Source organism: Tachypleus tridentatus, chromosome 9 (genome assembly GCF_004210375.1).
Source record: "Tachypleus tridentatus isolate NWPU-2018 chromosome 9, ASM421037v1, whole genome shotgun sequence".
In the NCBI taxonomy this organism is placed as follows: Eukaryota; Metazoa; Arthropoda; class Merostomata; order Xiphosura; family Limulidae; genus Tachypleus; species Tachypleus tridentatus.
The window spans coordinates 124,016,792-124,044,202 of NC_134833.1; the positions used below are offsets into that span (position 1 = coordinate 124,016,792).

The 27,411-nt window shown below is 39.2% G+C and overlaps 1 protein-coding gene across 5 annotated transcripts in view; it reads right to left on the reverse strand.

Annotated features, from left to right (window-relative positions):
• The window catches only part of LOC143226265 (uncharacterized), a 69,934-nt gene that overhangs the window by 5,977 nt on the left and 36,546 nt on the right, over positions 1–27,411 (reverse strand). The window contains exons 3-6 of one of the 5 annotated variants that reach the window (XR_013014477.1): positions 13,125–13,233; positions 6,909–7,052; positions 386–479; positions 132–213 (exon numbers count right to left, since the gene is read on the reverse strand). Coding sequence is in view for 1 of the 5 variants with exons in the window: in XM_076457018.1 (XP_076313133.1) it covers positions 387–479; positions 12,435–12,674; positions 13,125–13,187 (396 nt within the window). In the remaining 4 variants the exon portion in view is untranslated. Of the gene's footprint in view, positions 1–131; positions 214–385; positions 480–6,908; positions 7,053–12,434; positions 12,675–13,124; positions 13,234–27,411 lie in introns of all 5 variants that reach the window. The other 4 variants (XR_013014475.1, XR_013014474.1, XR_013014476.1 and 1 more) reach the window with 4 other exon arrangements.

Genomic DNA, 27,411 nt, shown 5'->3' on the forward strand with positions numbered 1-27,411 from the left:
TAACAGAAGATTAAATACAACAATATCAACAACAACATTGTTAGATCACAGAGTCCAAATGAGAGACCAGATGTCCCTGAGGTTGAAGAGTCAGCGGAAGAGAAAGAATGAGATAATAATTGAAGACCCACCAGAGGTCACTGCGATGGAAAAAAAAAAAGATGTCCTCTGAGGGACGTGGGGTTCCAACTTCATTTGTCAGACCATCCACATCTATACAAAACAAACAGACACAAAAAATCAGAAAAATCAACATATCTTTTGTATTCAGTCAAATGTTTAAATACTTTTCAAACGAAACAAAAAATAGAATTTTAATTAGTTGCCAAATTGTGTGTTATCCGTTGTTTCCAAAACTGAGCATAAAAACTAATACATAACTAACCTCATCCCGAGCAGTAGATCAATTTCTTTAGTGGTAGATAAAGTCGCTGTATCCGGTATACGAAGGTGTAGCAGTTCAGATAACGTTGAATAATCTAGCAGTAAAGATAATAAAGATTGTAAGTTTTCTATAAATTACATTTTTGAATATATGTTACTTTGTTATTTTTCATTTTTTTACACCTAGTGATTGAGATTCTCTTGCTTTTGTACCTCTAGCTTGACTGGTTTTCGTATTTTAGGCTTAGTTTATTTTGTTTGTTTATTTGTTTGTTTGGAATTTCGCACAAAGCTACTCGAGGGCTATCTGTGCTAGCCGTCCCTAATTTAGCAGTGTAAGACTAGAGGGAAGGCAGCTAGTCATCACTACCCACCGCCAACTCTTGGGCTGCTCTTTTACCAACGAAAAGTGGGATTGACCGTCACCTTATAACGCCCCCACGGCTGGGAGGGCGAGCATATTTGGCGCGACTCGTGCGCGAACCCGCAACCCTCGGATTACGAAGCACACGCCTTAACGCGCTTGGCCATGCCGGGCCTTAGGCTTGGTTATTTTTATACTTTCAGCTTGGCTTGTTTTTCCGTTTAGATTTAGTGTCTTTGTAATTTAGCCTCAGTTTAATCTTGAAATTCTTTTTCTGAAGCAGCTAGAGAAATATTCCATTGCCAGGTAGTTACGAGCACTGCGTGTTATTTAGTGTGCACTAAAATATTTAATCCACAACGACCTTTAAAAATCGTATTTGTGCATTTTTTTCGCATTCCTTCAAATCAGAACTTTAATAAGATTAAAATAAGGGTGAAAATTACATTTAAAATCAGTTTTTGTTGTTTACATCTTCTGTGATGAATTCCAAAATAAATCAATTATGAGGTATGTGATTAAAACGTTGCACCTAAACAGAACTTTCGTCACCTTTCATAGGCTTAGGGAAGCCTCAAAGCTTTGACACTGGAAGACAAAGTTATTGTATTTGCTCAAATAACACAACTACATCTGAGAAAAAAATATACAGTTTTAGCCATAAGACATGAATATAACTTAAGGAATATAATTTTACCATAAAATTCTTGCCATGACCATATTACTTTTGGTCGAAAGTACATGTTAGTGTCTTCAGATAGGTGAGTAATGTGACTACAGTATGGAGACGGTCAGAACATGCCATTGGATGCATATTAATGTTACCAAGTAATACTTAGAACATGCCACTGGATGTTTGTTTTGATGCCATCAGGAGGAAGTTCAAGTGTCTTAGAATGTTTTGTTGTCATTATGTACACCTTGAACTGAAACATAGAGTAAGTTGACGTGAGAAACAGATATAACTGAAACATAGAGTAAGTTGACGTGAGAAACAGCTATAACTGACACATAGAGTAAGCTAACGTAGTAAACAGCTGTAACTGAAACATAGAGTAAGTTGACGTGAGAAACAGCTATAACTGAAACATAGAGTAAGTTGACGTGAGAAACAGCTATAACTGAAACATAGAGTAAGCTAACGTAGTAAACAGCTATAACTGAAACATAGAGTAAGTTGATGTGGTAGAGAGCTATGACTGAAACAGCTGTAACTGAAACATAGAGTAAGCTGGCGTGGTAGACATTTATGACTGAAACACAAAGTAAGCTGAAACAGAGTAAGTTGACGTGAGAAACAGCTATAACTGAAACATAGAGTAAGCTAACGTAGTAAACAGCTGTAACTAAAACATAGAGTAAGCTGGCGTGGTAGACATTTATGACTGAAACACAAAGTAAGCTGAAACAGAGTAAGTTGACGTGAGAAACAGCTATAACTGAAACATAGAGTAAGCTAACGTAGTAAACAGCTGTAACTGACACATAGAGTAAGCTGACATGGTAAACAGCTGTTAGTGAAATATAGAGTAAGTTGACGTAAGAAACAGCTATAACTGAAACGTTCAGTAAGCTGATACTAAAGAGGTATGACTGAAATACAGAGTTAGCAGACGTTTAAACAGCTATAACTGAAACATAGAATAAGTTGATGTGGTAGAGAGCTATGACTGAAACAAACTGACGCAGTAAACAGCAAAAACTGAAACACAGAGTAAGTTGACGTGAGAAACAGCTATAACTGAAACACAGAGTAAGGTGACGTGGGAAACAGCTATAACTGAAACAGAGAATATGTTGACCTGGTAGACAGCTATGACGAAGACCTAGAGTAAGCTGACGTAGTAAACATCTATAACTGTGACACAGAGCAAGCTGACCTTTTAAACAGCTGTAACTGAAACAGAGAATAAGTAGATGTGGTAAACTACTTTGACTGAAACATAGAGTAAGCTGGCGTGTTGTTACTTCACATCTGGTGTGATGTTCTTAGTGTTTTTAACCGCTAAACTCTAATATTCCTCTGCATTATGTTGGATAATTGACCAAATATATTGAAACGATCAACGTTACATGAGTAAAGATAGTCACGGTTTATAGCTTTGTGGATATATATGATATATTTGTAAAGAGGTGTATTGGTTGATCAAAATACTATTTGTCAAGCATGACGAATGGTTCCAGTGGTGAGTGTGATGATTATGTTTAAAATTGTGTTTATAACTATTTGTAATGGGTTGAATCTTTCAAAACCCGTATTCACATACAAAATCTACGTGGATGGAATTAATCAATCGACTCTTTGTGGGAGTCGAAATGAAAATAATTAAGTAGGAAGAAGTATTATTATTACCGTGAGTCACGAAGATAGTGGAGTTGTTGTCGTGCAGAGGAACATAATGAGTTATGTGCACTCTTTCCACTAAGAGGAATTGAACCTCGGATTTTAGCATTGTAAGTCCGTATACTTACCGACAGATGGATCTGGAGTAATTGCGCAAGTGTATTGTGTTACTTCTCGTATTAGGATAGAAGTTAGTTCGAAGATGTCTAAGTTGCATCTGTACATTCTTTTTATTCGCAGCTTTGCTGAGCTTTTAAGTTCGGTAGAGTTTTAGTGTTAACATAAAATTAAACAGAGTCTCTCTTGATGGATGTCTTTGTTTTATACTTGCAACAAAACAGTTACTAACTTTATGGCTGTTATCGTGACGTAATTCCATTTCACCATTAGGGACTAATGGGTATGGACTGGGTGGAGAAAATTATTTATTTCCTTTATACAAAGTCTGGAATAGTGTGAAGGTTTGGGCACTTGACTCGCAATCTGCGGCCTAAAGATTTGAATCCCGTCATCAAACAACCTTGGCCTTTCAGCCATGGGGAAATTATAATGTTATGGCCAAATCAACTCTTGGTTGGTAAAAGAGTAGTCGTGGCTGACTAAAAGCCTTCCCTCTAATCTATGAGTTCAAAATTAGGGACAGCGAGCGCAAATATCATTCAAGTATTTTTTGCTAAATTCACTAACAAATATAAAAACAAATGTTTAAACATTAGTTTGAAATAAACAACACTTGTTTCTGTTTACGTAACTGAAATTGTGGGGAAAAAGAAACATAGGTAATTAATGCTTTGCATAAAAATGAGATTTGTCGAAATTGCACTCAGAAACGTAACATTTCTAAGGGGACGGGGTCGTGAGAACATTTAGTATTTACAGTCTTATAAGAGGATGGAACCTGTAAGAAGGCCATTCAGATGGAAGGATAATGTCTTTGGGTAATTTCAACATCAGATTGACTCAAAGCGTCAAAGCATTCCCACAACTAAACGCAGAATACAAGGTATTCATGAAGATTGTAGAATCAACACCCCCCATCAGTGGCTCAGCTATATGTATGCCGACTAAAAACGCTAAAAACCGAGTTTCGATACCAGTGGTGGGCAGAGCACAGATAGCTCATTGTGTAGCTTTATGCTTAATTTAAAACAATAACAACAACAGAATCAACAAGAGTCCGTAATCTTTTACATCTGACAATAGTTAATCATATCAATGCAAAGGACCAGAAATTTAAGAAGAAGCCTATTTTGAATTAATAATTTTGTTTACTTGCTTGTTACGACCCCCCAACGGTACAATGGTATGCCTGTGGACTCACACCACTAGCATGAGGTTCCAAACAAACACATACTTGTTTTCAAATTTTCTTTGCATTTTTGTCAAATTTCAGTAAATTGTTTTGTTCGTCAAAAATTCTTGAGCATGATATCGCTATTGGACGATAACAATTAACACATCTCTTATAATACTTTAACATGAGTTTTATAATAAGGCATTGTCTCTCTTAGTGAGTCTTCCGAAAAGTCTTCTTTTCTTTCATAGCAAGACAACATATTTTTTTATTGTGAGTTATCGTCTCATTCATAATGAATCTTTATGTTTTTTAGAATTAATTCACATTTGCTTTATTTTTAGTAAATCAAGGAAATTATTTCTTAAATAATCTCTTCCTCCGTGTTTGGAAATGTCCTTGTCTGTTATGTTATAACTGAATAATTCTTCTTTCTATACTTGAAAATACGCCTGGCTGTTTTGTCATTACTGAATACCCCGTACCTCTATGTTTGGAAATGTCTGCGCTTCTCCAGTTATTATTGAATAATTCCTCCCTCCATTTCTGGAAATCTCTTTGGTTGTTACCATACACCTCCATGTTTGGAAATTTCTCTGACTTTTGATTATTATGAATACTCCTTCTCTTCATATTTAGAAATTTTCCTGATCGTTTGGTTACTCGATTGTTATTTTCTTTTTGTGGAGAAAAATATTGTAATAAATTACTGTTGTTCGTGTTTGCTTTTATTAGATTACCATAGAACAAGAATCAAAGTCATTAATTTTAAACAATGTCTGAGATGACCTGCTTTGAAGACAGCGAGATGGAAATATTGCATAAAAATAACAGAAAGAAATACCTTAATTCATGAAAATAACATCCGTCCTCAAGTAAGATTTGTTTGTTTGCAATTAAACACAAAGCTACACAAAGGTCTCTTTGTGTTCTACCCACCATTTGAATTGAAATCCGTTTTCTAGTATTGTACAGTCCACAAGGGCCTTCATGTAAAAGAAACAAAGTATGTTTTCAATTAGTATGATTCTGAATCACATAATTAGGACATCTTTCAAAATGACTCAACACGTGTTTCTCAAGGAACCATTATGTTTTTATAACAAGTCACTGTCCCATTCATAAGATTAACACATTATTTATTAGATTTGTCTTCTCTAGTTATCTAGTGACCCATTAATTACTGCTGTTAATACACATCTTAACAAATCAAGTTACTACATTCTTTCTCCCTCTTACAAAAGGTACTAGTCCTCAAGCCCTTGTCTCAAGGGCATGAAATAACTATTACTTGGGAAACATTTTTTTAACATGGTAATAAAGTTTTAAAAATATATATTTGAGTTCTTTCGAGCAAAGCGAGTGTCTCACCAACTGAGTTAAGTGCTTAAATCTTTCGCGGGGAGATTTAAAGATCATTGAGGGATGCATCCAATATTTCAAAAGTTTTGGATATCGATTGTTTCTGTGTTACGAAACAGTAAAATGTTTGCATTTATTCAACCACTTTCACTGATCTTGAACTCAGGGATGAGAAACGATAATTGTACGCTGATGATACAGATGTCCAAGTTTCGAACTGTCGAAACGTGATGTTGCTTTCGAAATAGCATCTGTAATGAGGGAACATCACATTATTAAACTGGTCCAAAAGAGAAAGCTGTTTCGAGTTATTTAAAATATAAATATTTCCAACATTACCGCAAGATATGAAGTAACCAATTAAAAACATAATTTGAAATTAAAGCCCAATTAACCACACGTAGCTTTAATGGAGTCGTTAACTTCAAGACGATGTTACTGTTACCATCCAACCACACGAAGAGACCTTGACATAGATAATGTAGATTCTTCAAGATATGAGAAGTTGAGAAGAAAAGGTAAGCCACTGTTACGTGTAATTCCAAAACAGTTATCACATCTATAATCACACGATAATATGAAAATACAATGTGTAACGAATAGCCACCATGGCAACGTCTATTACACATATCAATTCTATTGCTTCAAAGCCCCTGTTCACATTTACAAAGGAAAACATAGTTTTCTTACAGGTTACACTTATCAAATTTGGTCACATTAAGGCCAAGAATGCCGTTTGTTTCGTTATTTATTAGCCTACTTCTTCTAACACAACAATAACCCATTAGACTCTGTAAGTGTGGTAACAGACTGAACTCCTGTCTAGTGTATGTTCAGTCTGAAACAATAAAAACCGCCTATTACATTAGCATCAGGTATATAAGAAGTCGTCGTGTACCGTGTATGTTTGAATACCCTGAGGTAGAATGTTTAGTTCACATCTAGATTGTTTGTCCTTCGCGCGTTTCGAAAAACGGATAATTGCGTGTAAAAAAAGTCACACCCATCTGAACCCCTAGTGATATCCTCACTTAACTAATTATCAGTGTTCATCTTTGTGATCAAGTCGGCAAACCAAACAGAGGCGAAGTTTTGAATAATATAATTACAAAATTTTTTTATCAAATATTTTTTTTCTTAAATTATAAACAAAACTATACCTAAGATACCTGCGTTAGTTGTCCTGAATTATAAACGATAGCCTACGGCAGAAAAGGACAGCATTTTCTGTGATGGAATTCCGACCTGTGACCCCTCCCCCAGATTGCGAGAGGAGCATCCTAATCACAAGGACATGTTAAGCCCTTGAAATAGATGAAACTCTTAAAAGCTTGACAGTGACTATATATATATATATACACATACATACACAAATTAAAACCAAAACCTTAAAAATCTAACTTAAAAAAACTAAAAATGTTACTCATTACCAGATTTTTGCATTACCATCAAGTTGTAACAGCTCCCAAAAACATTGAGGATATTCTATCTATCAGACATGATCCAAACGCAGATATCAAACTAGTCAGCAACTATGGAGAATCAGCTAAGGGGCAGGAGTTGAGTTCTTGAACACACAGTATCTCAGTTTCAAATGCCTTTTACTCTCTTCAGCTACTTGTGGGAAAATAGTCACCCCAAGTCTTTCGACATAAGAAAACTTATAAACAAACAATTCTATATTTCGATAATTTAAAACCCACCAGCTTCACCATTTTCAATAAATACAAACTCATGTCCAATTTATTAATTATCCCAATAAAAAATAATCGAGCCGGTAAAAACCTTATTAAATTCAACCCAACTTGTATTTTAAGACTCTACACACTGTTGTCACAAACTTCACTATACTTTTTATGCTATAGTTTTTGCCTTTGGAAAAGAAAACTTTACTACTTTGGAAAGAAAAAGGGGCACCTGTCCCTCCGGATCCACCATCCATGGATAAATCTATTATTGTGCTTCGGAACCAAAGCTCCACGTGTTTTTAAAAAATACGTTCTCTTTCAGTAAAATTTCCCGGAAGCAAACGTTTCAGCAATGACTCGAAACTTGAGCAGTTAGTTTTGAGCTGATGGCATAAGTGAAAGGTGGTGAGTAAGAGGGTTATTATTGTTTGAAGGGGTGTCACCTTCCATAAAAACGTGAGGTAACTCTACTTCTGGAGTTCTTTCTCTTTTCTGTCGCTTTGCACCGCAACAACCTGCTTGAGACTCACTAGACCTATTTCTCACTAAAAACTTGTCTAATAAGGTTTGTTTCTGCCTGGCACCTTCCCCATGTCTCATCACACTGTGTATGCCACTTCTCTTCCTAACTTTTTCAAACCACCCCTACTGGCACTAAAGGCATCGCTTGTATCAGCACTCGTTCCAGCGGTGTTTTCAGGAGGTCAGCATGCAACTGCTTTGCTCTCTCACAAATGATGGTCTCACAAATGCTATCACCAGATAACTGTTTTACCCAAATCAATAACAGTTTTTCTACCTCTTCCACTGTTTGTGACCTTTGTTTCGTAAGCACTGTCACTACTTTTGCAATATCAGCTCCTTTGATGAACTCTTTATTTTTCAGTATGGTGCAGACTGTAGACTTCACCATACCAAACTGTGTAGCAAGGTTAAACACGCGAACACCACTCTTTTACTTCGCTATGAGATTTTTTTTCATCTCTATTGTAGCTCTAATAACTTATCTTTTGGTTTGCCACTTTTATTATACTTCTTTGATCCCATGATGGCTTATTTAATCAGAATATTTGGAAAGAAGTAAAAACGAGAACGTTCACAGCAGGTTTTAGCCCGAACCCCCGAAATAACCCGTCTGATGACCCGAACGACCCTTCAACCATTTTCGGCCCACGCCAAGCTTGGTTCGAGAACTGAGTTTATGTTCGAAAACCGAGACATTTTTTTTTTTCAAATAATATGTTCGAAAACTGAATTCTTCGAGAAGGGAGTCGTTCGAGGACCGAGATACCACTGTGTGTGTATATATTTGAATTTACGTATATAATATAACATGTGGTGTATATTTTAGGCCTTGGAACACTGGGAGAATTACCCCACACACACAAATAAAAAATAAGATTATGGCTTATGAAATGCGAAAAATAAACGTATCCGTAACTATACGGGTTCTTCATCGCAAATACTAGTGTATTATAATATGTTTATTATCGGTCTTATTTTGATTAATATCATACATTACCTACTAAGACTGGTTCAAGAAAGAAGTTGCAAAGAGAAACTTTGTATATATTATGTTTGATTGTACCTTAATTTCACGCTGAATCTTAAGAAAGTTTTCTTTGTTGTTTATTACGGTTAATTTACTTAATTTGGTACCGCATAATACAAACATGTTATAATTTCCCAGTTCAGGAGAAAACAATTAAATTTAATATCACTATTCTTATAGAAAGTTTTTTCACCTGACAATGTTACATCAGTTCACGACATCACTCAGATAAGTATACTCTGTGCCCATAGTAACAGTGTTATTTCACTTATAAAACAAAGCTACATATAAAGCGTACAGTGCAGAGAGAAATAATTATCTATGGCTATTTTAGGTCAATTAATCTATATTTACGTTTGTATACTGCTTGCTTCAGGTTCTGAAGTAGTCCACGAAATTGAACGTAGTTCCACTCTTATATTAGTTTGCACAATAGAAGCCCGTAGGAGAAGAACCAATTACTTAATACACACCTCTCAATGAAGTAGTGACTAGTAGCGAGAGAATACGAAGGAAAGATAGCAGCGAATTAGTGTTGACTGACGTACAATTGTGAGACGCATGAATATACAAATGTTAATATAGTGATGACCATTACAAACGTGATATTACAGATTATTTCAAAGTTTTTGATTTTAGGCCTTATTTTCATTGATTGCACAATATTAATTTTACAGCAAGACCACCTAAATCGAAATCACCCATCTCGCTTTTAAATATGTTACAGCCATTAAGTTTTCCTTTGATATTTCACCCACCGTGTGTGTTGATTAAAAATAATTTATATTGCTTATGTATACGTAAGATTATGAATATGATCACAATAGTATCACTTATAACTTTAGAATTTTATATTAATGTCTTACTTTTACAAACAATCAAGCTAGATGTACACACAAAGAAAAAAGATTATGTGTTATTTATTGTTTGAAAAGTATTTGAAATATACTTTTACTGCCGCTAGAAATTTGATAACAAATATTTTATCAATTTAACCATATGTTATGGCCTAGCGCGTTAAGGCGTAATCTGAGGGTCGCGGGTTCGCGCCCGAGTCGCGCCAAAACATGCTCGCCCTCCCAGCCGTGGGGGCGTTATAATGTGACGGTCAATCCCACTATTCGTTGGTAAAAGAGTAGCCCAAGAGTTGGCGGTGGGTGGTGATGACTAGCTGCTTTCCCTCTTTCTTACACTAATAAATTAGGGACGGCTAGCACAGATAGCCCTCGAGTTGCTTTGTGCGAAATTCCAAAAAACAAATAAACAAACAATAACCATATGTTTGCGATATTTGTGTCTAAGCTAATGTGCATCCATTAGTTAGTGTTATTGAATTGCCCCCGCTAGTACAGCGGTATATCTCCGGACTTATAACGCTAAAATCAGGGGTTCGATTCCCCTCGGTGGGCTGAGCAGATAGCCCTTGTGGCTTTGCTATACGAAAAAACACACAAACACTGTTATGAAATTACTGGCTTTTCTGTTACAAAGTTTAACTGTTAACGAGGTTAAACGTACACAAGATACTCTCTGACGGATCAACTTCAGAAACACAATATTTTACTTATACACCCCACTTTAGGTCGATCTTTGGCTACTGGTGTGCGAAAATTTTGTTTCAGCTCTACGTTATCTTCAATTTTAAGTGAAGCTTGACTGTAAAAACGGAAAATACTTTTTTCTTTATGCATCGTAAAATATATTTATAACATGGAAATTAAATGATTGAGATGCTGAAGCAAAAAGCTTTCCGGCTAATCTTCAAGCGAAGATATTCTTTGGCCATATTCCTTTGAAAATGGTTTCACACGTTCTGAGGTTTAATGTCTGAATTGGACTAAATGTGGCAAAAGAACTTCAGTGGTAAAAAGGGTTTTGAATTAAAAATTTTAATAATAATTTGATTTGTAAAAACTGGTGTTTCATTTTGCACTGATCCTTTCATTCTTGTGGTTCAAGTCTCTCAGATGACTGAAGAATACGAGATTTTTTAACATTACTTTGAAGATATTTATATTCAATTTGTATAGATGCATGTTTGCTTTAAGTACAGTGTATATTCACAAAGAAGAAATAGAAACAGAAGCACCTTAAAAACGTGTAGGATAACCAAAGAGGTATTTTTAAACTGAAAAAATTGTTAATTTTAGAAGTCACACCAACAGTTTCCTGCTGGAGGTTATCATCAACATGGAAAACTGTACCAATCCTTTTTTTTTTTGTATCTTGATCACATATGTGAAGTTAAGAAACTGCTGTAAAAACGTATAAAACAAGTTAAACACACAAATATCTGTGTAATGGATGATAAGATTAGTTTGGTTTTTAAAAAGCACCAAATAATTGTTACCATAGTTTTTTTTTAGAATCATCAATAATAATGATTTAATAATTTATATATTATTAATAACATATAAAAGAATCAGACATGACCCAAAAGAAGGCTTGAAGGAAAGTCAAATAGTAATGGAATTCTCAAAATCACTTATAGACGAAAATCGACTTTGTATTAGATAGAAAGAAAACATACACAAAATTATACGTTCATTAAATTGTGTCAGTGGAGTCGTTCTTAAAAAACATCTATTATCTTATTTATTTTGTTCGTAATGGTAGCAGAAGTAGAAACTTTGTCTGTATTCTGAAACCATTTTAACATGATCAATCATGAAATATATGTGGGTTGAAAAATCCCATTCCTTTCCAGAGAAACGTCTTATTGATCACATATTTACAAACAATTGTCAGAATTACGTACCCGGTAAAATACACTTTCTATTGGTCATAGCAGTCGGTGGTACTACTTAAGAACTTCTAGATAAGATGAAAGTGCGGTTATAATTAAATGTCAAGTGTTCTACTCAGTTTATAGTTATATAAATTAAACATGAAAAGTTATGTGATATGAACTCCAAATGACTGGTTATTTACTTTATGTTACAGAGAGAAATGGTATCCAAACTGTCTTATTTTTTCTGCAACTTTGGAGTAAATCACGTACTTTATGGTGCTTTAAAATATTCAATAATTCAATATCAGTAGTAGTAGTATGTATGTGAATGAAAAATCACGAAAGGGCATTTTGATCTTTATGTTTTCCACATGTTATTAATGCTATGGACATTAGAAAAGATAATCAGACTTATCAGACCTCAATAGCATCTAACACGTGTAGGTAGGTCTATTTTGGAAAAAAACATCGCATGCATTCAAATGACTCTGAACATTAAAGATTTTCTGAACGCATCTTTTTCAGTAGTTGGGGATAACCCAAGGTATTAACAACACTGATTTTAAACATGCAACATCTGTTTGATATTGTACACGTAGTTTGACGTAGTATACGTACATTAAAATGGAATTTTTTAACTGTAAAAATGTGAATTTACTTGTACCAAATATTAATTAGAACGTAAGATGAATAAGAACGTAATTGAATTTCGAACCAATGTATTCCTTTCTTCTAGGTCATTTTCATATATCGTCTCCAGGGTTGTTCGTTTGGTCACTTTTTTCTTTCTTAGTATATTAGTTTTTGTCTTCTTAATGTTCTTTGTCGGGACCTTTTTCCCACATTCAGTGATCAGTGGCATAGCCTCCAATATATCCAATTCATACGTAGTTATCTTTTCATCACCAGGCTGTTTGTGTTCGATACAGTTTTTCAAAACATTCCCGAGTTTTTTCTTTCCAGTTGTAGAAAGAAGAAAGAACGTTGCACAATAAGAATCACGTGTTTCAAGACCATTAAAATACATATTATTATTAAATAAGCTATGGATAATGGGTTACAGATATAACTATAAATGTGTTTCATGCTTAACCAACAAATAATTGTATGGATTCTTTAGACAAGTGTATTCAGTTATAATGTTTCGACCCATGGAACGTAGTACTTCACATGAACCAAAATAATACGTCATATAAAGGCGGAGATCTCAAATTAATACCTTGCTTGAAATTAGATCTATCAACATAGTGTGTCGTAAGAAGACAGATACATGAATATAGTACCTCACGTGAAAGCATATGTTTCTAACAGCAGTGTGAATACAGAAATCAATATCTTCAAATGATTATTCCCTGTGTTCCACATACATTAATTATAAAGAAATTGAAAATGACATGTAACTTACCACAAAGCAATAAGACATATCGAAATGAGTGCTGTCCACCAAGCGAATCTTGTAATTGTACATTTTGAAACCGAGGGGAGCGTAGCCTTCGGAACCACTTCAGTTGGATCTCAAGACAGAGAGTCGTATTTAAAATCAGTTTACTTACTCTACCGATTTCGTAAAACAGATAAAAAATTTCAAATTTAAGTTAACAACAATAGTAATGTGTATAATTCTTTCAGCCCAACAATAATCTTGATTTAACATATTTAAACTTTTAATTCAATAAATACGATATTTATTCATGACGAGAAATCCACTTAAAATAAAAATGTATCTCAGAACGGCTGGTATGGGTATTAACACTTTCATTGATAAGTACAGAATAACGTTTTAAAACGTTAATACACGTACCAGTTGTTGTGAGATACAAATACGACATTTCTTGCATTTATAATGCATTTTAATACTAAACAGCGCCCGGAATGGACAGGAAGGTTAATGCATTCGACTCGTAGTGTAAGGGTCGCGGGTTCGTATTCCCGTCGCACCTAACATTCTCACTCTTTCAGCTAAGGGGGCGTTATTATTCGACGGTCAAACCCAGTATTCGTTCGTAAAAGAGTAGCTCAAGACTTGGCGGTGGGTGGTGATGACGAGCAACCTTCCCACTGAGTCAAATATCTCAACATTTTCTTCAAGATATTTAACTTATTATACAACTCAGCATGAAACACTTAATTATATTAACTTCGACTCACCAAAGCTGTAAGGATATATAACAGAAATCAAACAAACCCTCCCTGATTAACTGCCATTCACTTACCGTTTCAAGCTTTATAATTAGTTTCTTCACTCATTATGGTACTTAATTTTTTATATGTAATGAATCCTGCCCACTGTCTGGTAAGTTTTCTTTAGAGCACAAAAATATTGACAGGAATTTTTAAAAAGTTTTCTTTACACGTTCAGTGTAAATTTCATATATGACAAATAGTAACATTTCGGTAACAAACATTCGCTCAGTTGATAACAATTCTTTTATTTAGAACCGCTAACGTTTTCATGATCAAATATTATTATTATCTTACATTAAAACATTTGTTTTTATTTTGACAAATTACTTTTCTGTTATTTGAAAAAAAACAAAATTTTGTGTGCAGAATTTATTGAACTAACGATTTGAGAGTATGTGTGTATATTTTCTTCTAACAAATAGCCACATCGAGCTATTTGCTGAGCCCACCGAGGTGAATTGAACCCCTGATTGTAAATCCGTAGACTTACCGCTGTACAAGCGGAAAGCTGTTTTCATACACATAACGTTTTATAATTGAAGATCTTCAGTTCTTCTTCGTGATGACGTGAAGCACACAGGTGTGTGGTAGAAATACCGATATGTTTGTTTGTTATTTAATTTCGCGGAAAGCTACGAGATGGCTTCCAACGCTTGGTGTTCCTAATTTTCAAATCATATACTTGAGGAAACATAGTCATTCAATACTATTTGTTTGAATGTTTGAGCCCATCTTAAACCCGTGTAAGGGGATTGAAGTTATATTGAAATCCCTAACTCGTATCACAATTTTTCTTCTTACTAGTAAAGTTTGTTTCTTTGTTTTTCAATTTAAAGGAAAGCTGCACGATAACTATATGCGCCAGCCGTCCCTAATTTAGCAGTGTAAGACCAGAGAAAAGGCAACTAGTTACGACTGCCCAAGGCCAACATTTGGGATACTCTTTTACAAAGAAATACAGGGATTGACTGTCACTTTATAACACTATCACTGAAAGAACGAGCATGTTTGGTGTGACCGGGTTCGATCCCGTGATCTTTAGACTCATAGTTGAGCGTCCAACAGTAAAGAAAGATTTGTATAAAATTATTATTATTATAAGATAATCTAAAACAAACTACTGATTAATACCCCACTATGTATTAGAATCACCAAGTAGACATGTTAAGATGCATTTGAAATTTCAATGGTATCTTAATATGAAAATAGTGGCGCCAAGTAACATTCAGTCGCATAACTAAAAACAATTATGTAAACATAAAATTTTTGAGTAAACGTTTTCTTCATAGTGTTAGGAGTCTGTCTCTTAAAACTGAACTTTGGAAAATTTCTGTTTAGAGGCCTGGCATTGCCAGGTGGGTTAAGGCGTTTGACTCGTAATCCGAGGATCGCGGGTTCGAATCTCTGTCGCACCAAACATGCTTGCCCTTTCAGCCTTAGAGGCATTATAATGTGACGTTCAATCTCATTATTCGTTGGTAAAAGAGTAACCCAAGAGTTGATGGTAGGTGTCTTACCTCTAATCTTACACTGCTAAATTATGTATGTCTAGCGCAGATAGCCCTCGTGTAGCTTTGCGCGAAATTAAAAAAAACAAACAAGCTCTATTTAGATATGTTTTAGTAAGAACTTTTACTTTAGTTATAATATTAGGTACAAAGAATGTCTACGTGATGTTATCATTCAAAGAAGAGGGGAAAAAATTCGTAAAAGTAAATATACATATATATGGAATTGTTAACAATTTTACCAAAACAATACCAATCTGTCATATTTGTGATTTTATGTAAATATAAGATTTTGACAAAGAAATATTAACATACTAAATCGTTACAACAATTGTTGCCACCTCCTGGAAAAGCTTTTCCGAAAACAACAAAGCTGTTTGATTCACCAAAAACCAGGAAGTTATGAAGAAATATCTCATTATAACAATGTGTTTTAACAAAAATAAACATTTTTTAACTTTTATAAAAACAATAAAAGAAAACTATTACTTCTACAAAGATCTGTGCTAGCTGTCCGTAATTTAATAGTGTAAGACAAGAGGGAAGGTAGCTAGTCATCACCACCCACCGCCAACTTTTGGGCTACTCTTTTACTAACGAATAGTGGGATTGACCGTCACATTATAATGCTCCCACGGCTGAAAGGGCGAACGTGTTTGTTGCGACCGGGATTCGAATCCGCAACTCTCGGATTACGAGTCAAATGCCTTAACACACTTGGCCAAAAAGTGTTTTTCATAGTAAAGCCACATCTGGCTATCTGTTGAGCCCAACGAGGGGAATTGAACCTCTGATTTTGGCATTGTGAATCCATAGATTTACCGCCGCACTCGGGAGAAGAAACCAAAGGGATATTTGTGCTCTACCCATCACGACTATCGAAACACGGTTTTTAGCAATATAAGTATGCAGACATACCGCTGTGCCAATGGGGGCCTTTTACATATTTATCATAAATAGTAGGTTTAATTCATTTTCACCGAGTTGTTATTGACAATAATAATTCAAATACCATGTAAACTATACAAGCTTAATAAAAATAATTTTTATAAGAAGTAGTAATAGTGTGACTCAAAACTTACACAATATTTTAATCTCTAATATATGATTTGTTTTCTGAATTTTGGAGCAAAACTACAAAAGGCTATCTGCGTTAGCCGTACCTAATTTAGTGTAAGGCTGCAGGGAAGGCAGCTAGTCATTACTACCCACCGCCATCTCCTGGGCTACTTTTTACCAAGAAATAGAGTGAGTAACTCTCGTATAATAACGCCCACTCGGCTGGAAGAGAGGCATGTTTACGAGTCAAGCGCCTGAACCAACTGGCCATGCCCGGCCTTAGTACATGTTAAGACTTAATATTAATAAATATATTTATTTATTTATATATTTAATAATATAATATATTATATATATTAAATATATAAACTTTAATATTAAGTTTATTTCAAAATAGAAAAGACACTTTTGAGAAAATATTTCTCAAATTTACTATTACCAATAATTTCATCTCTCTTTCATACTTATATATATAAAAGTTTGGACATATACAGAAAAATATCACACAAATACTATTTTAAAGCAGAAAACATGAACAAACTAACGGCATCACTCTACAAATTAACTAGTGCACCAACCAAATATATTTCACCTTACAACATATTTCAAGAATCACAAGTCACACAACAAAGTACTTAAAGGACAAAACTCACGTTAATACTATCTATTTTCTTTTCTAGGTCTCGGGCACAGGACACGAAAAACGTTCAGCGCCTGTCCTGTGAAAGTGGGTTTTTATCGGGGCGCTCCTGTTTTCTTCCACAGCAAAAATTTAGGCATTGGATCTTTTCCCCAACTGCTTAGTCCCCGTTGCTAGGGACATTTCCCCAACTGCTTACCCCGTAGCTAAGGAAATTTCTCCCACTGAAAACACACCGTTGCTAGGGGCATTTACGACACTGCCTACTCCCGTTCCTAGGGACATGCCCCTCATTGCTTACCCCCCAGTTGCAAGGGACATTTCCCACATGGCTTACCCCCGTTGCTAGAAACATTTCACACCTGGCTTACCCTCGTTTCTAGGGACATTTCCAGACTGAATACCCCCCGTTGAAAGGAAAAATTTACCCACTGCTTACCCTTGTTGCTAGGAACATTTACGACATGACTTACCCCGTTGCTAGGGACAGTTCACGCACGGCTTACCACCCGTTGCTAGAGACATTTCACCTACTGCTTATCCTCCATTGCACATTTCGGACATTGCCTACCCCTCTTTGCTCGGGACTTTTCGAACACTACTTATTCCCGTTTCTATGGGCATTTCCTCTCTGCTTACCCCCGTTGCTGGGGACATTTCCCACACTCCTTACCCCCGTTGCTGAAGACATTTCCCTCACTGCTTACCCCCCATTGCTAGGGAAATTTCATACGCTGCTTACCCAACGTTGCTAGGGACATTTTATACACTGCTTACCCCCGTTTGCTTGGGACATTCCCCCACTGCTTACCCCCGTTTCTAGGGACAATTGACCCACTACTTACCCCCCGTTGCTAGGGACATTTCATACACTGCTTAATCCCGTGTCTAGGGACATTTCGCCCACTGCTTAGCCCGTAGCTACGGAAATTTCCCCCCCTGCTTACCCCCCGTTGCTAGGGACATTTCCCCAATGACTACACCCCGTTGTTAGGGGCATTTCACCCACTGCTTACCCTCCATTGCTAGGGACATTTCTCTAACTGCTTACTCCCCGTTGCAAGGGAAATTTCCACAACTGCTTACCCCCGTTCCTAAGGACATTTTCCTCTTGCTTACCCCATTGTTGCTATGGAAATTTTTAATTGCTTACCCACGTTCGCAAGGGACATTTCCTCCACTGCATTCCCCCGTTGCTAGGGAAATTCCCATCACTTCTTACACCCCCGTTGCTAAGGACATTTCCCTCACTACTTACCTCCCGTTGCTAAAGACATTTCCCTCACTACTTACCTCCCGTTGCTAAGGACATTTCACACATGATTTACCTCCATTGCTAGGGACATTTCACTCCCTGCTAACCTCCCCGTTGCTAGGGACATTTCCCATATGGCTTACCCCCGTTGCTAGGGACATCTACCCCTCTGCTTATCATCCGTTGCAAGGGACATTTGACCCTGCTAAACACCCCGTTGCTAGGTATATTTCACCCACTGCTTTATCTCCGTTGCCAGGGACATCTCCCTCACTGCTAATTCACTGTTGCTACAGTCATTTCCACTACTGCTTACCCCTGTTGCTAGGGACATTTCTTCCACTGCTTACCCCCCGTTGGTAGTGACATTTCCCACACTGCATATCCCCTGTTGTTAGTATCATTTCTCACACTAATTACCCCCGTTGCTAGGGACATTTCGCACATGGCTTACCCCCGTTGATGGGGTCATTTCCCTCTCTGCTTACCATCCGTTGCTAGGGACATTTGACACTGTTAAACACCCCGTTGCTAGGTGTATTTCACCCACTGCTTAATCCCCATTGCCATGGACATCTCCCTCACTGCTAATTCCCTGTTGCTACAGTCATTTCCACCACTGCTTACCCCGGTTGCTAGGGACATTTCCACCACTGCTTAATCTCCTTTGCTAGGGACATTTCCCACACTGCTTCCACATCGTTGCTATGGAAATTTCCCTCACTGTTTACACCACCGTTGCTAGGAACATTTCCCACACTGGTTACCCACGTTGATTAGAACATTTCTCTCACTGCATACCTCCCGTTGCTACGAATATTTTACAAAAAGCTTGAACGCCGTTGCTAGGGACATTTCACACACTGCTTACCCCTTATTGCTAGGGATGTTTCTCACACTGCTTACCCTCCCGTTGCTAGGGACATTTACACACTGCTTACACCCGGTTGCTTGGGACATTTCCCTCATTGCTTACCCACCAATTGCTAGGGACATTTCCCACATGGATCCCCATTGCTAGTGACATTTCACTTACTGCTTACCCCTGTTGCTAGGGGCATTTTCCCTACTGCTTGCATACCATTGCCAGGGACATTTCCCCAACTGCTTTTCCACCCGTTGCTTGGAACATTTCCCACATTGCTTATCCCCGTTGCTTGGGACATTTTCCCCTCTGCTTACCCCAATTTCTAGGCACATTTCTTCACTGCATATCCCCCGTTCTAGTGAAATTTCCCTCACTGAAACCCACCTTTGCTTAGGATATTTCCCCATTTCTTACACAGCCGTTGCTAGGGACATTTACGACACTGCTTACTCCCGTTGCTAGGGACATTTCCCACATGGCTTAAACAAGTGGTTTGGGACATTTCCCCCATTGCATACCCCCGTTGCTAATGTACCGTTTCTTGGTACATTTCTTCACTGAACACCCCCCGTTGCAACGGAAATCCACCCACTGCTTACACCTCCCACTAGGAAAATTTCCCCCACTGAATAACCACGTTTCTAGAAACATTGAAATCACTAATTACCCTCAGTGCTTGGGACATTTCCCACACTGCTTACACACTCTTTCCAGGTACATTTCCTCCACTGCTAACAACACGTTGATAAGAACATTTTCCCCACTGCTTACCCTCGTTGCCTGGGACATTTCGGCACTGCTTACCCCCGTTTTAAGGGATATTTCTTCCACTGTTTACCACCGTTGTTGGGACATTTTCCCTACTGTTTATTTCCGTTGCTAAGGACATTTCTCCACTGCTTAACATCATTGCTAGGAACATTTCGGACACTGCTTACCCCGTTGCTAGGGATATTTCGGACACTGTTTACTCCTGTTGCTAGAGACATTTCCGACACTGCTTACCCCTCCTGGTAGGGATATTTCCGACACTATTTACCCCCGTTGCTAGAAACAATTCCCCCACTGTTTTCCACCCGTTGTTAAGGACATTTCCCCCACTGATTATCCCAATTGCTAGAGACATTTCCCACTGGTTACTCCCCGTTTCTAGGTATACTTCCCCCAGTGCTTATTCCCGTTGCTAGAAACATTTTTTAACTGTTTACCACACGTTGCTAGGGAAGTTTCCCCCACTGTTTACCCCCGTTGCTAAGGACATTTTTATTTGAATACAACTCGTTGCTAGGAAATTTCCCCCATTGCTTACCCCACGTTGCTAAGAACATTTCCACTACTGCTTAACACCGTTGCTAGAGACATTTACACCGCTGCTTACCACGTTGCTAGAAAAACGTTTACACTGCTTACCCCGTTGCTAGGGACATTTTCTCTACTGCTTTCCCTTCGTTGCTAGGGACATTTCTTCCCTGCTTACTTCTGTTGCTAGGGTCACTTCCCCACTGCTTATCACCGTTGCTAGGGATATTTCGAACACTGCTTACCCCCATTACTATATATATTTCCCTCACGCCTACTTCTATGGCTAGAAAAACTTTGCACACTCCTTAGCCCGCTTTGAGAGAAACATTTCTCCCTCTGCATACACCCGTTGCTAGAGACATTTCCCCCACGCTAACTACCCGTTGCTAGGGTCACTTACCTCTTTGCTTACGTTCGTTACTAGGGACATTTACCGTACTGTTTACCTCCGTTGTTAGAGACATTTCTTCACTGAATACACCTTGTTCCTAGGGGCATTTCCTTCACTGCTTATCCCACGTTTCTAGAGACATTTAAACCACCACTTACCACTTTGCTAGAAAAACTTTTACACTGCTTACCCGTGTTGCTAGGGTCATTTCCCCAATGCTTAACACCGTTGCTAGGGATATTTCGGACACTGCTTGCACCCGTTGCTAAGGACATTTCCCCCACTGCTAACCACCCCTTCTTAGAAACACTTCTTCCTTTGCTTACCCCCGTTACTAGGTCATTTACCTTACTGTTTAACTCCATTGCTAGGGACGTTTTCCCACTGAATACGCCCCGTTGCTTAGGACATTTCCCCCACTGCTTACCCCCGTTGCTAAGGACATTTCCACTACTGCTTACCAAAGTAGCCAAGGACATTAAACTCACTGCTTACCCTGTTGCTAGGGAAATTTCGGACACTGCTTACCTCGTTGGTAGGAACATTTCCCCTACTGTTTACCCCAGATGCTTGGATATTTCTACCCCTACTTACTCCATGTTGCTTGGGACATTTCACCTAATGCTTACCTCTGTTGCTAGGGACATTTCCTTCATTGTTTACCGCCGTTGCTAAGGACATTTCTCCACTGATAAACACCAATGCTGAAGACATTTCGGACACTGCTTACCCCCGTTGCTAGTGATATTTCCGACACTGCTTACCACCCGTTGCTCGGGACATTTCACACACTGCTTACCCCCAGTTCCTAGGGTCATTCCCCCACTGCTTACCCATGTTGCTAGAGTCATTTCCCCCACTGTTTACCCCGTTGCTAATGACTTTTCCCCTATTGGTTACCACCTGTTGTTTGTGATATTTCCCCCACTGCTTACTCCTCGTATAATGAGTCATTTCCTGCACTGTTTACCACCGTTGCTTGGTACATTTTCCCTACTGTTTAACCCCATTGCTAAGGTCATTTCCCCATTGCTTATTACCATTGCTAGGGACATTTCGGACACTGCTTACAATCGTTGCTGGTAATATTTCCCCCATTGCTTACCCAAGTTGCCAAAGACATTGAATACACTGCTTACCCCATTGCTAGGGACATTTTGGAACTGCTTGCTCAAGTTGCTAGGGACATTTCCGACACAGCTTACCACCCGTTCATAGGGACATTTCCCAAACTGCTTACCCCTGTTGCTAGGGTCATTTCCCCCACTGTTTACCCAAGTGTCCAAGGACATTGAACCCACTGCTTACATCGTTGATAAGAACATTTCGGACACTGTTTATTCCAATTGCTAGGGACATTTCGGCACTGCTTACTTTCCACTGTTTGGGACATTTCCCACATTTTTACACCTGTTACTAGGGTCATTTCCCACTACTAACTCCTTGTTGCTAGGGACATTTCCCTCAGTGCTTACTCCCGTTGCTTGGGACATTTCCCCACTGTTTACCACACATTGCTGGAAACATTTCGTTTACTGTTTACACCCTATTGCTAGGGACATTTCCATTTGAAACCAATTCGTTGCGAAAGAAATTTCCCCCACCGCTTACCGCCGTTGCTAAGGGCATTTTCCCACCTCTTTCTCCCGTTTCTAGAGACATTTTACCCACTGCTTACATTCGTTGCTAGGGACATTTACCCCTCTTCTTATTCCCGTTGCTAGGCACATTTCCCTCACTGCTTACCCGAGTTGCCAAGGACATTGAACCCACTGATTAACATCATTGCTAGGAACATTTCGGACACTGATTACCCCCGTTGCTAAGGGCATTTTCCCCACTGCTTTCCCCCGTTTCTAGAAACATTTCCCACACTGCTTACATCAGTTGCTAGGGACATTTACCCCTCTTCTTACTCCCGTTGCTAGGCACATTTTCCTCACTGCTGACCATCCGTTTCTAGGGACACTTATCCCATTTCTTACTTCCGTTGGTAGGGACATTTACCTCACTGTTTACCTACGTTGCTAGGGACATTTCCTACACTGAATACACCCCGTTGCTAAGGACATTTCCCCCACTGCTTACCCCAGTTGCCAAGGACATTAAACCCACTGCTTACCCCGTTGCTAGGGACATTTCCGACACTGCTTAACACCGTTGCTAGAAACATTTCGGACACTGTTTACTCTCATTGCTTGGGACATTTCCCACTGCTTACTCCCTATTGCTAGGGACACTTCACACAGTGCTTACTCCCGTTGCTAGGGACATTTCTCCACTGTTTACCACCCTATGCTACGGACATTTGCATCTGAAAACAACTCGTTGCAAGGGACATTTCCCCCACTGTTTACCCTTCGTTGCTAGAGACATACAACCCAGTGTTTACCACCCGTTGCTAGGGACATTTACCCCTCTTCTTATTCTTGTTGCTAGGCACATTTCCTTCACTGCTATCCATCGGTTTTAGGGACACTTCCCCCATTTCTTACTTCCGTTGGTAGGGACATTTACCTCACTGTTTACCTCCGTTGCTAGAGACATTTTCTACACTGAATAAACCCCGTTGCTGAGGACATTTCCCCTACTCCTTACTCCAGGTGCCAAGGACATTAAACTCACTGCTTACCCCGTTGTTAGGGATTATGGACATTGCTTTCTCACGTTTCTAGAGACATTTTCCCAACTTCTTACTTCCGTTGGTAATGACCATTCCTTCGCATTTTACCACCGTTACTAGGGAAATTTCGTTCACTGCTTATTCCCGTTGCTAAGGACATTTCCACCAATGCTTACCCCAGTTGCCAAGGACATTAAACTCACTGCTTAACCCGTTGTTAGGGACATTTCAAACACTGCTTGCTCACTTTGCTAGGGACATTTGCGACACAGTTTACCTACCGTTCCTAGGGACATTTCCCCCACTGATAACCCTCCATTTCTAGGGACATTTCCCCTACTGCTTACTGTTATTGCTAGGGTCATTTCCTTCACTTTTTATCCTATTGCTAAGGACATTTTCCCACTGCTTATCCCCGCTGCAAAGGTCATTTCCTTCACTGTTTACCTACGTTGCTATAGACATTTCCCACTGAATACACCCTGTTGCTAGGGACATTTCCCCCACTGCTTACCCTCGTTGCTACGGATATTTACCCTACTTATTTCCCCACGTTGCAAGGGGCATTTCCCTCACTGCTTACTTTCATTGCTAAGGACATTTCCCCCATTCCTTACCCCCGCTGCTAGGTACATTTCCGACACTGCTTACCCCTTTGCTAGGGACATTACCCAACTGTTTATCCCCGGTTATTGGGATATTTTCCCCAATGCTTTGCCCCAGTTGCTATGAGCATTTCACACAATGCTTACCCCTGTTACTAAGGACATTTCTTCTACTGGTTTCCCTCGTCGCTAGGGACACTTCCCCCACTTTTGTACACCCATTGCTAGCGATATTTCCCCCTATGCTTACATACATTGCTAGAAACATTTCCCTCACTGCTAACCACCCGTTTCTAGGGACACTTCCCCAATACTAACCCCAATTGGTAAGGGACATTTACCTCACTGTTTACATCCATTGCTAGGGAGATTTCCTATACTGAATACACCCCTTTGCTGAGGACATTTCCCCCACAGCTTACCCCAGTTGAAAAGGACATTAAGCCCACTGCTTACCCCGTTGCTAGGGGCATTTCGGACACTGCTTAACACCGTTGGTAGGAACATTTTGGATACTGCTTACACACGTTGCTAGGAACATTCTTCCTACTGCTTATCCCTCGTTGCTACGGACATTTCTTTTACTGCTTACTCTACATTGCTTGGGACATTTCACCCAATGCTTACCATCGTTCCTAGGACATTTCCCAAACTGTTTACTGCTGTTGCTAAAGGCATTTCGGACACTGCTTACCCCTATTGATAGTGATATATCCGACACTGCTTACCACCCAACGCTCGGGACATTCCCCCACTGCCTACCCCTGTTGCTAGGGACATTTCCTATACTGCTTACTGCCGTTGCTAAAAATATTTACCCCACTTTTTAACCCCGTTGCAAGGGAGCTTTTCCCCACTGATTACCCCTTCTCCTAGGGACATTTCTCCCACTGCTTACCTACGTTGCTATGGATATTTCTCTAACTGCTTTCCAAACGTTTCTAGGGACCTTTCCCTTACTGCTTTCCACCCGTTTCTAGGGACATTTCACCACTGTTTAACTCCGTTGCGAGGGACATTTCGCACTGAATACACCCCATTGCTAGGGAAATTTACCCCTCTTCTTACTCTTGTTGCTAGGCACATTTCCGTCAATGCTAACCATCTGTTTCTAGGGACACTTCCCCCATTTCTTACTTCCGTTGGTAGGGACATTTCCTACACCGAATGCACCCCGTTGTTAAGGACATTTCCTACACTGAATGCACCCCGTTGCTAAGGACATTTTTTCCGTTGCTTACCCCGTTGCTACGGACATTTTGGACACAGATTACTCCTGTTGCTAGGGGCATTTCCAACACTGCTTACCATGATTGCTAGGGTCATTTCCAACACTGCTTACCATGATTGCTAGGGTCATATCCCCCACTGCTTAACCCAGTTGCTAAGGGCACTTCCCCTACTGTTTAACTCCGTTGCTAGGACATTTCCCCCATTGAATACACCCCGTTGCTAGAAATATTTCCCCTACTGCTTACTCATGTTGCTAGGGATATTTACCCCAATATTTCCCCAATTGCTTGGGTCCTTTTCACCACTGATTACCTGTGTTGCTAAGGGCATTTCCCATCTGCTTATTCCCGTTGCTACGGACATTTCCCCTACTGCTTTCCCCAAGTTGCTAGAGACATTTCCCTTACTGTTTACCTCTATTGCTAGGGACATTTCCAACTGAATACATCCCGTTCCTAGGGACATTTCCCACACTGTTTACACCTGTTGCTAGGGACATTTCCCTTACTGTTTACCCCCGGTTGCTAGGGACATTTCCAATTTAAACAACTCGTTGCTAGGAAAATTTCCCACACTGCTTACCCTTATTGCTAAGGGCATTTCCCCCACTGCTTACCCCCGTTTCTAATGACATTTCGGACACTGCTTACCCCCGTTGCTAGGGAAATTTCCGATACTGCTTACACCCGATGCTAGTGACATTTCTCCCAATGAATACATCCTGTTGCTAAGGACATTACCCCACTGCTTCCCTCAGTTGCAAAGGATATAAAACCCACTGCTTACCCCCAATGATAGGGACATTTCCTCTACTGTTTAAACACGTTACTAGGGACATTTCTGACATTTTTACACCTGTTGCTAGGGACATTTCCAATACTGCTTACACCCCGTTGTTAGGGACGTTTTCCCCCGGCTTTCCCCACGTTGCTAAAGACATTTCTCCGCCTGTTTACCCCTTGTTGCTAGGGACATTTACCATACTGCTTACCCCGTTGCTAGGGACATTTCCAACACTGCTTTCCACAATTGCCAAAAACATTAAACCCACTTCTTACCCCCGATGCTAGGGATATTTCGAACACTACTTACTCTCTTTGCTAGCGACATTTTCGACACTGTTTTCCCCCGTTGATAAAGACACTTCCACTACTGCTTACCCACTATTGCTAAGGACATTTACCCCACTGCTTACCCCTATTGCTAGGAAAATTTTAGATACTGCTTACCCCGATGATAGGGACATTTCCGACGCTGCTTACCACCCTTCGCTAACGACCCTGCTTACCCCCCGTTTCTAGAGACATTTACCTCACTGTTTACACCCATTGCAAAAGAAATTTTCCTCACTGCTTACCCACGTTGCTAGGGACATTTCGGACATTTCTTACCCCATTGCTAGGGACATTTCCAAAACTGCTTTCCACAATTGCCAGAAACATTAAACCCACTTCTTACCCCCGATGCTAGGGATATTTCGAACACTACTTACTCTCTTTGCTAGCGACATTTTCCCACTGTTTACACCCGTTGCTAGGGACATTTCCCACTGCTTACTCCCCGTTGCTATAGACATTACCCCCATTGTTTACCCACATTGCTAATGATATTTCCACCACTGCTTACCACCAGTTAAAGAAATTTCCCACACTGCTTACCCCCGTTTCTAGGGACATTGCCACCACTGCTTACCACCAGTTAAAGAAATTTCCCACACTGCTTACCCCCGTTTCTAGGGACATTTCCACCACTGCTTACACTTATTGCTAGGGACATTTCCCCAAATGCCTACCCCCATTGCTAGGGACACTTCGGACACTGCTACCTTTGTTCCCAGTAATATTTCCGACACTGCTTACCCCCGTTCCTAAGGTCATTTCCTCAACTGTTTACCTCCATTGCTAGGATCATTTCTCCCACTGAATACATTATCAGGGACATTTCACCTACTGCTTACCCCATTGCTAGGGACATTTACCTTACTGTTTACCTCCGTTACTGAGGACATTTTCCAACTCCTTACC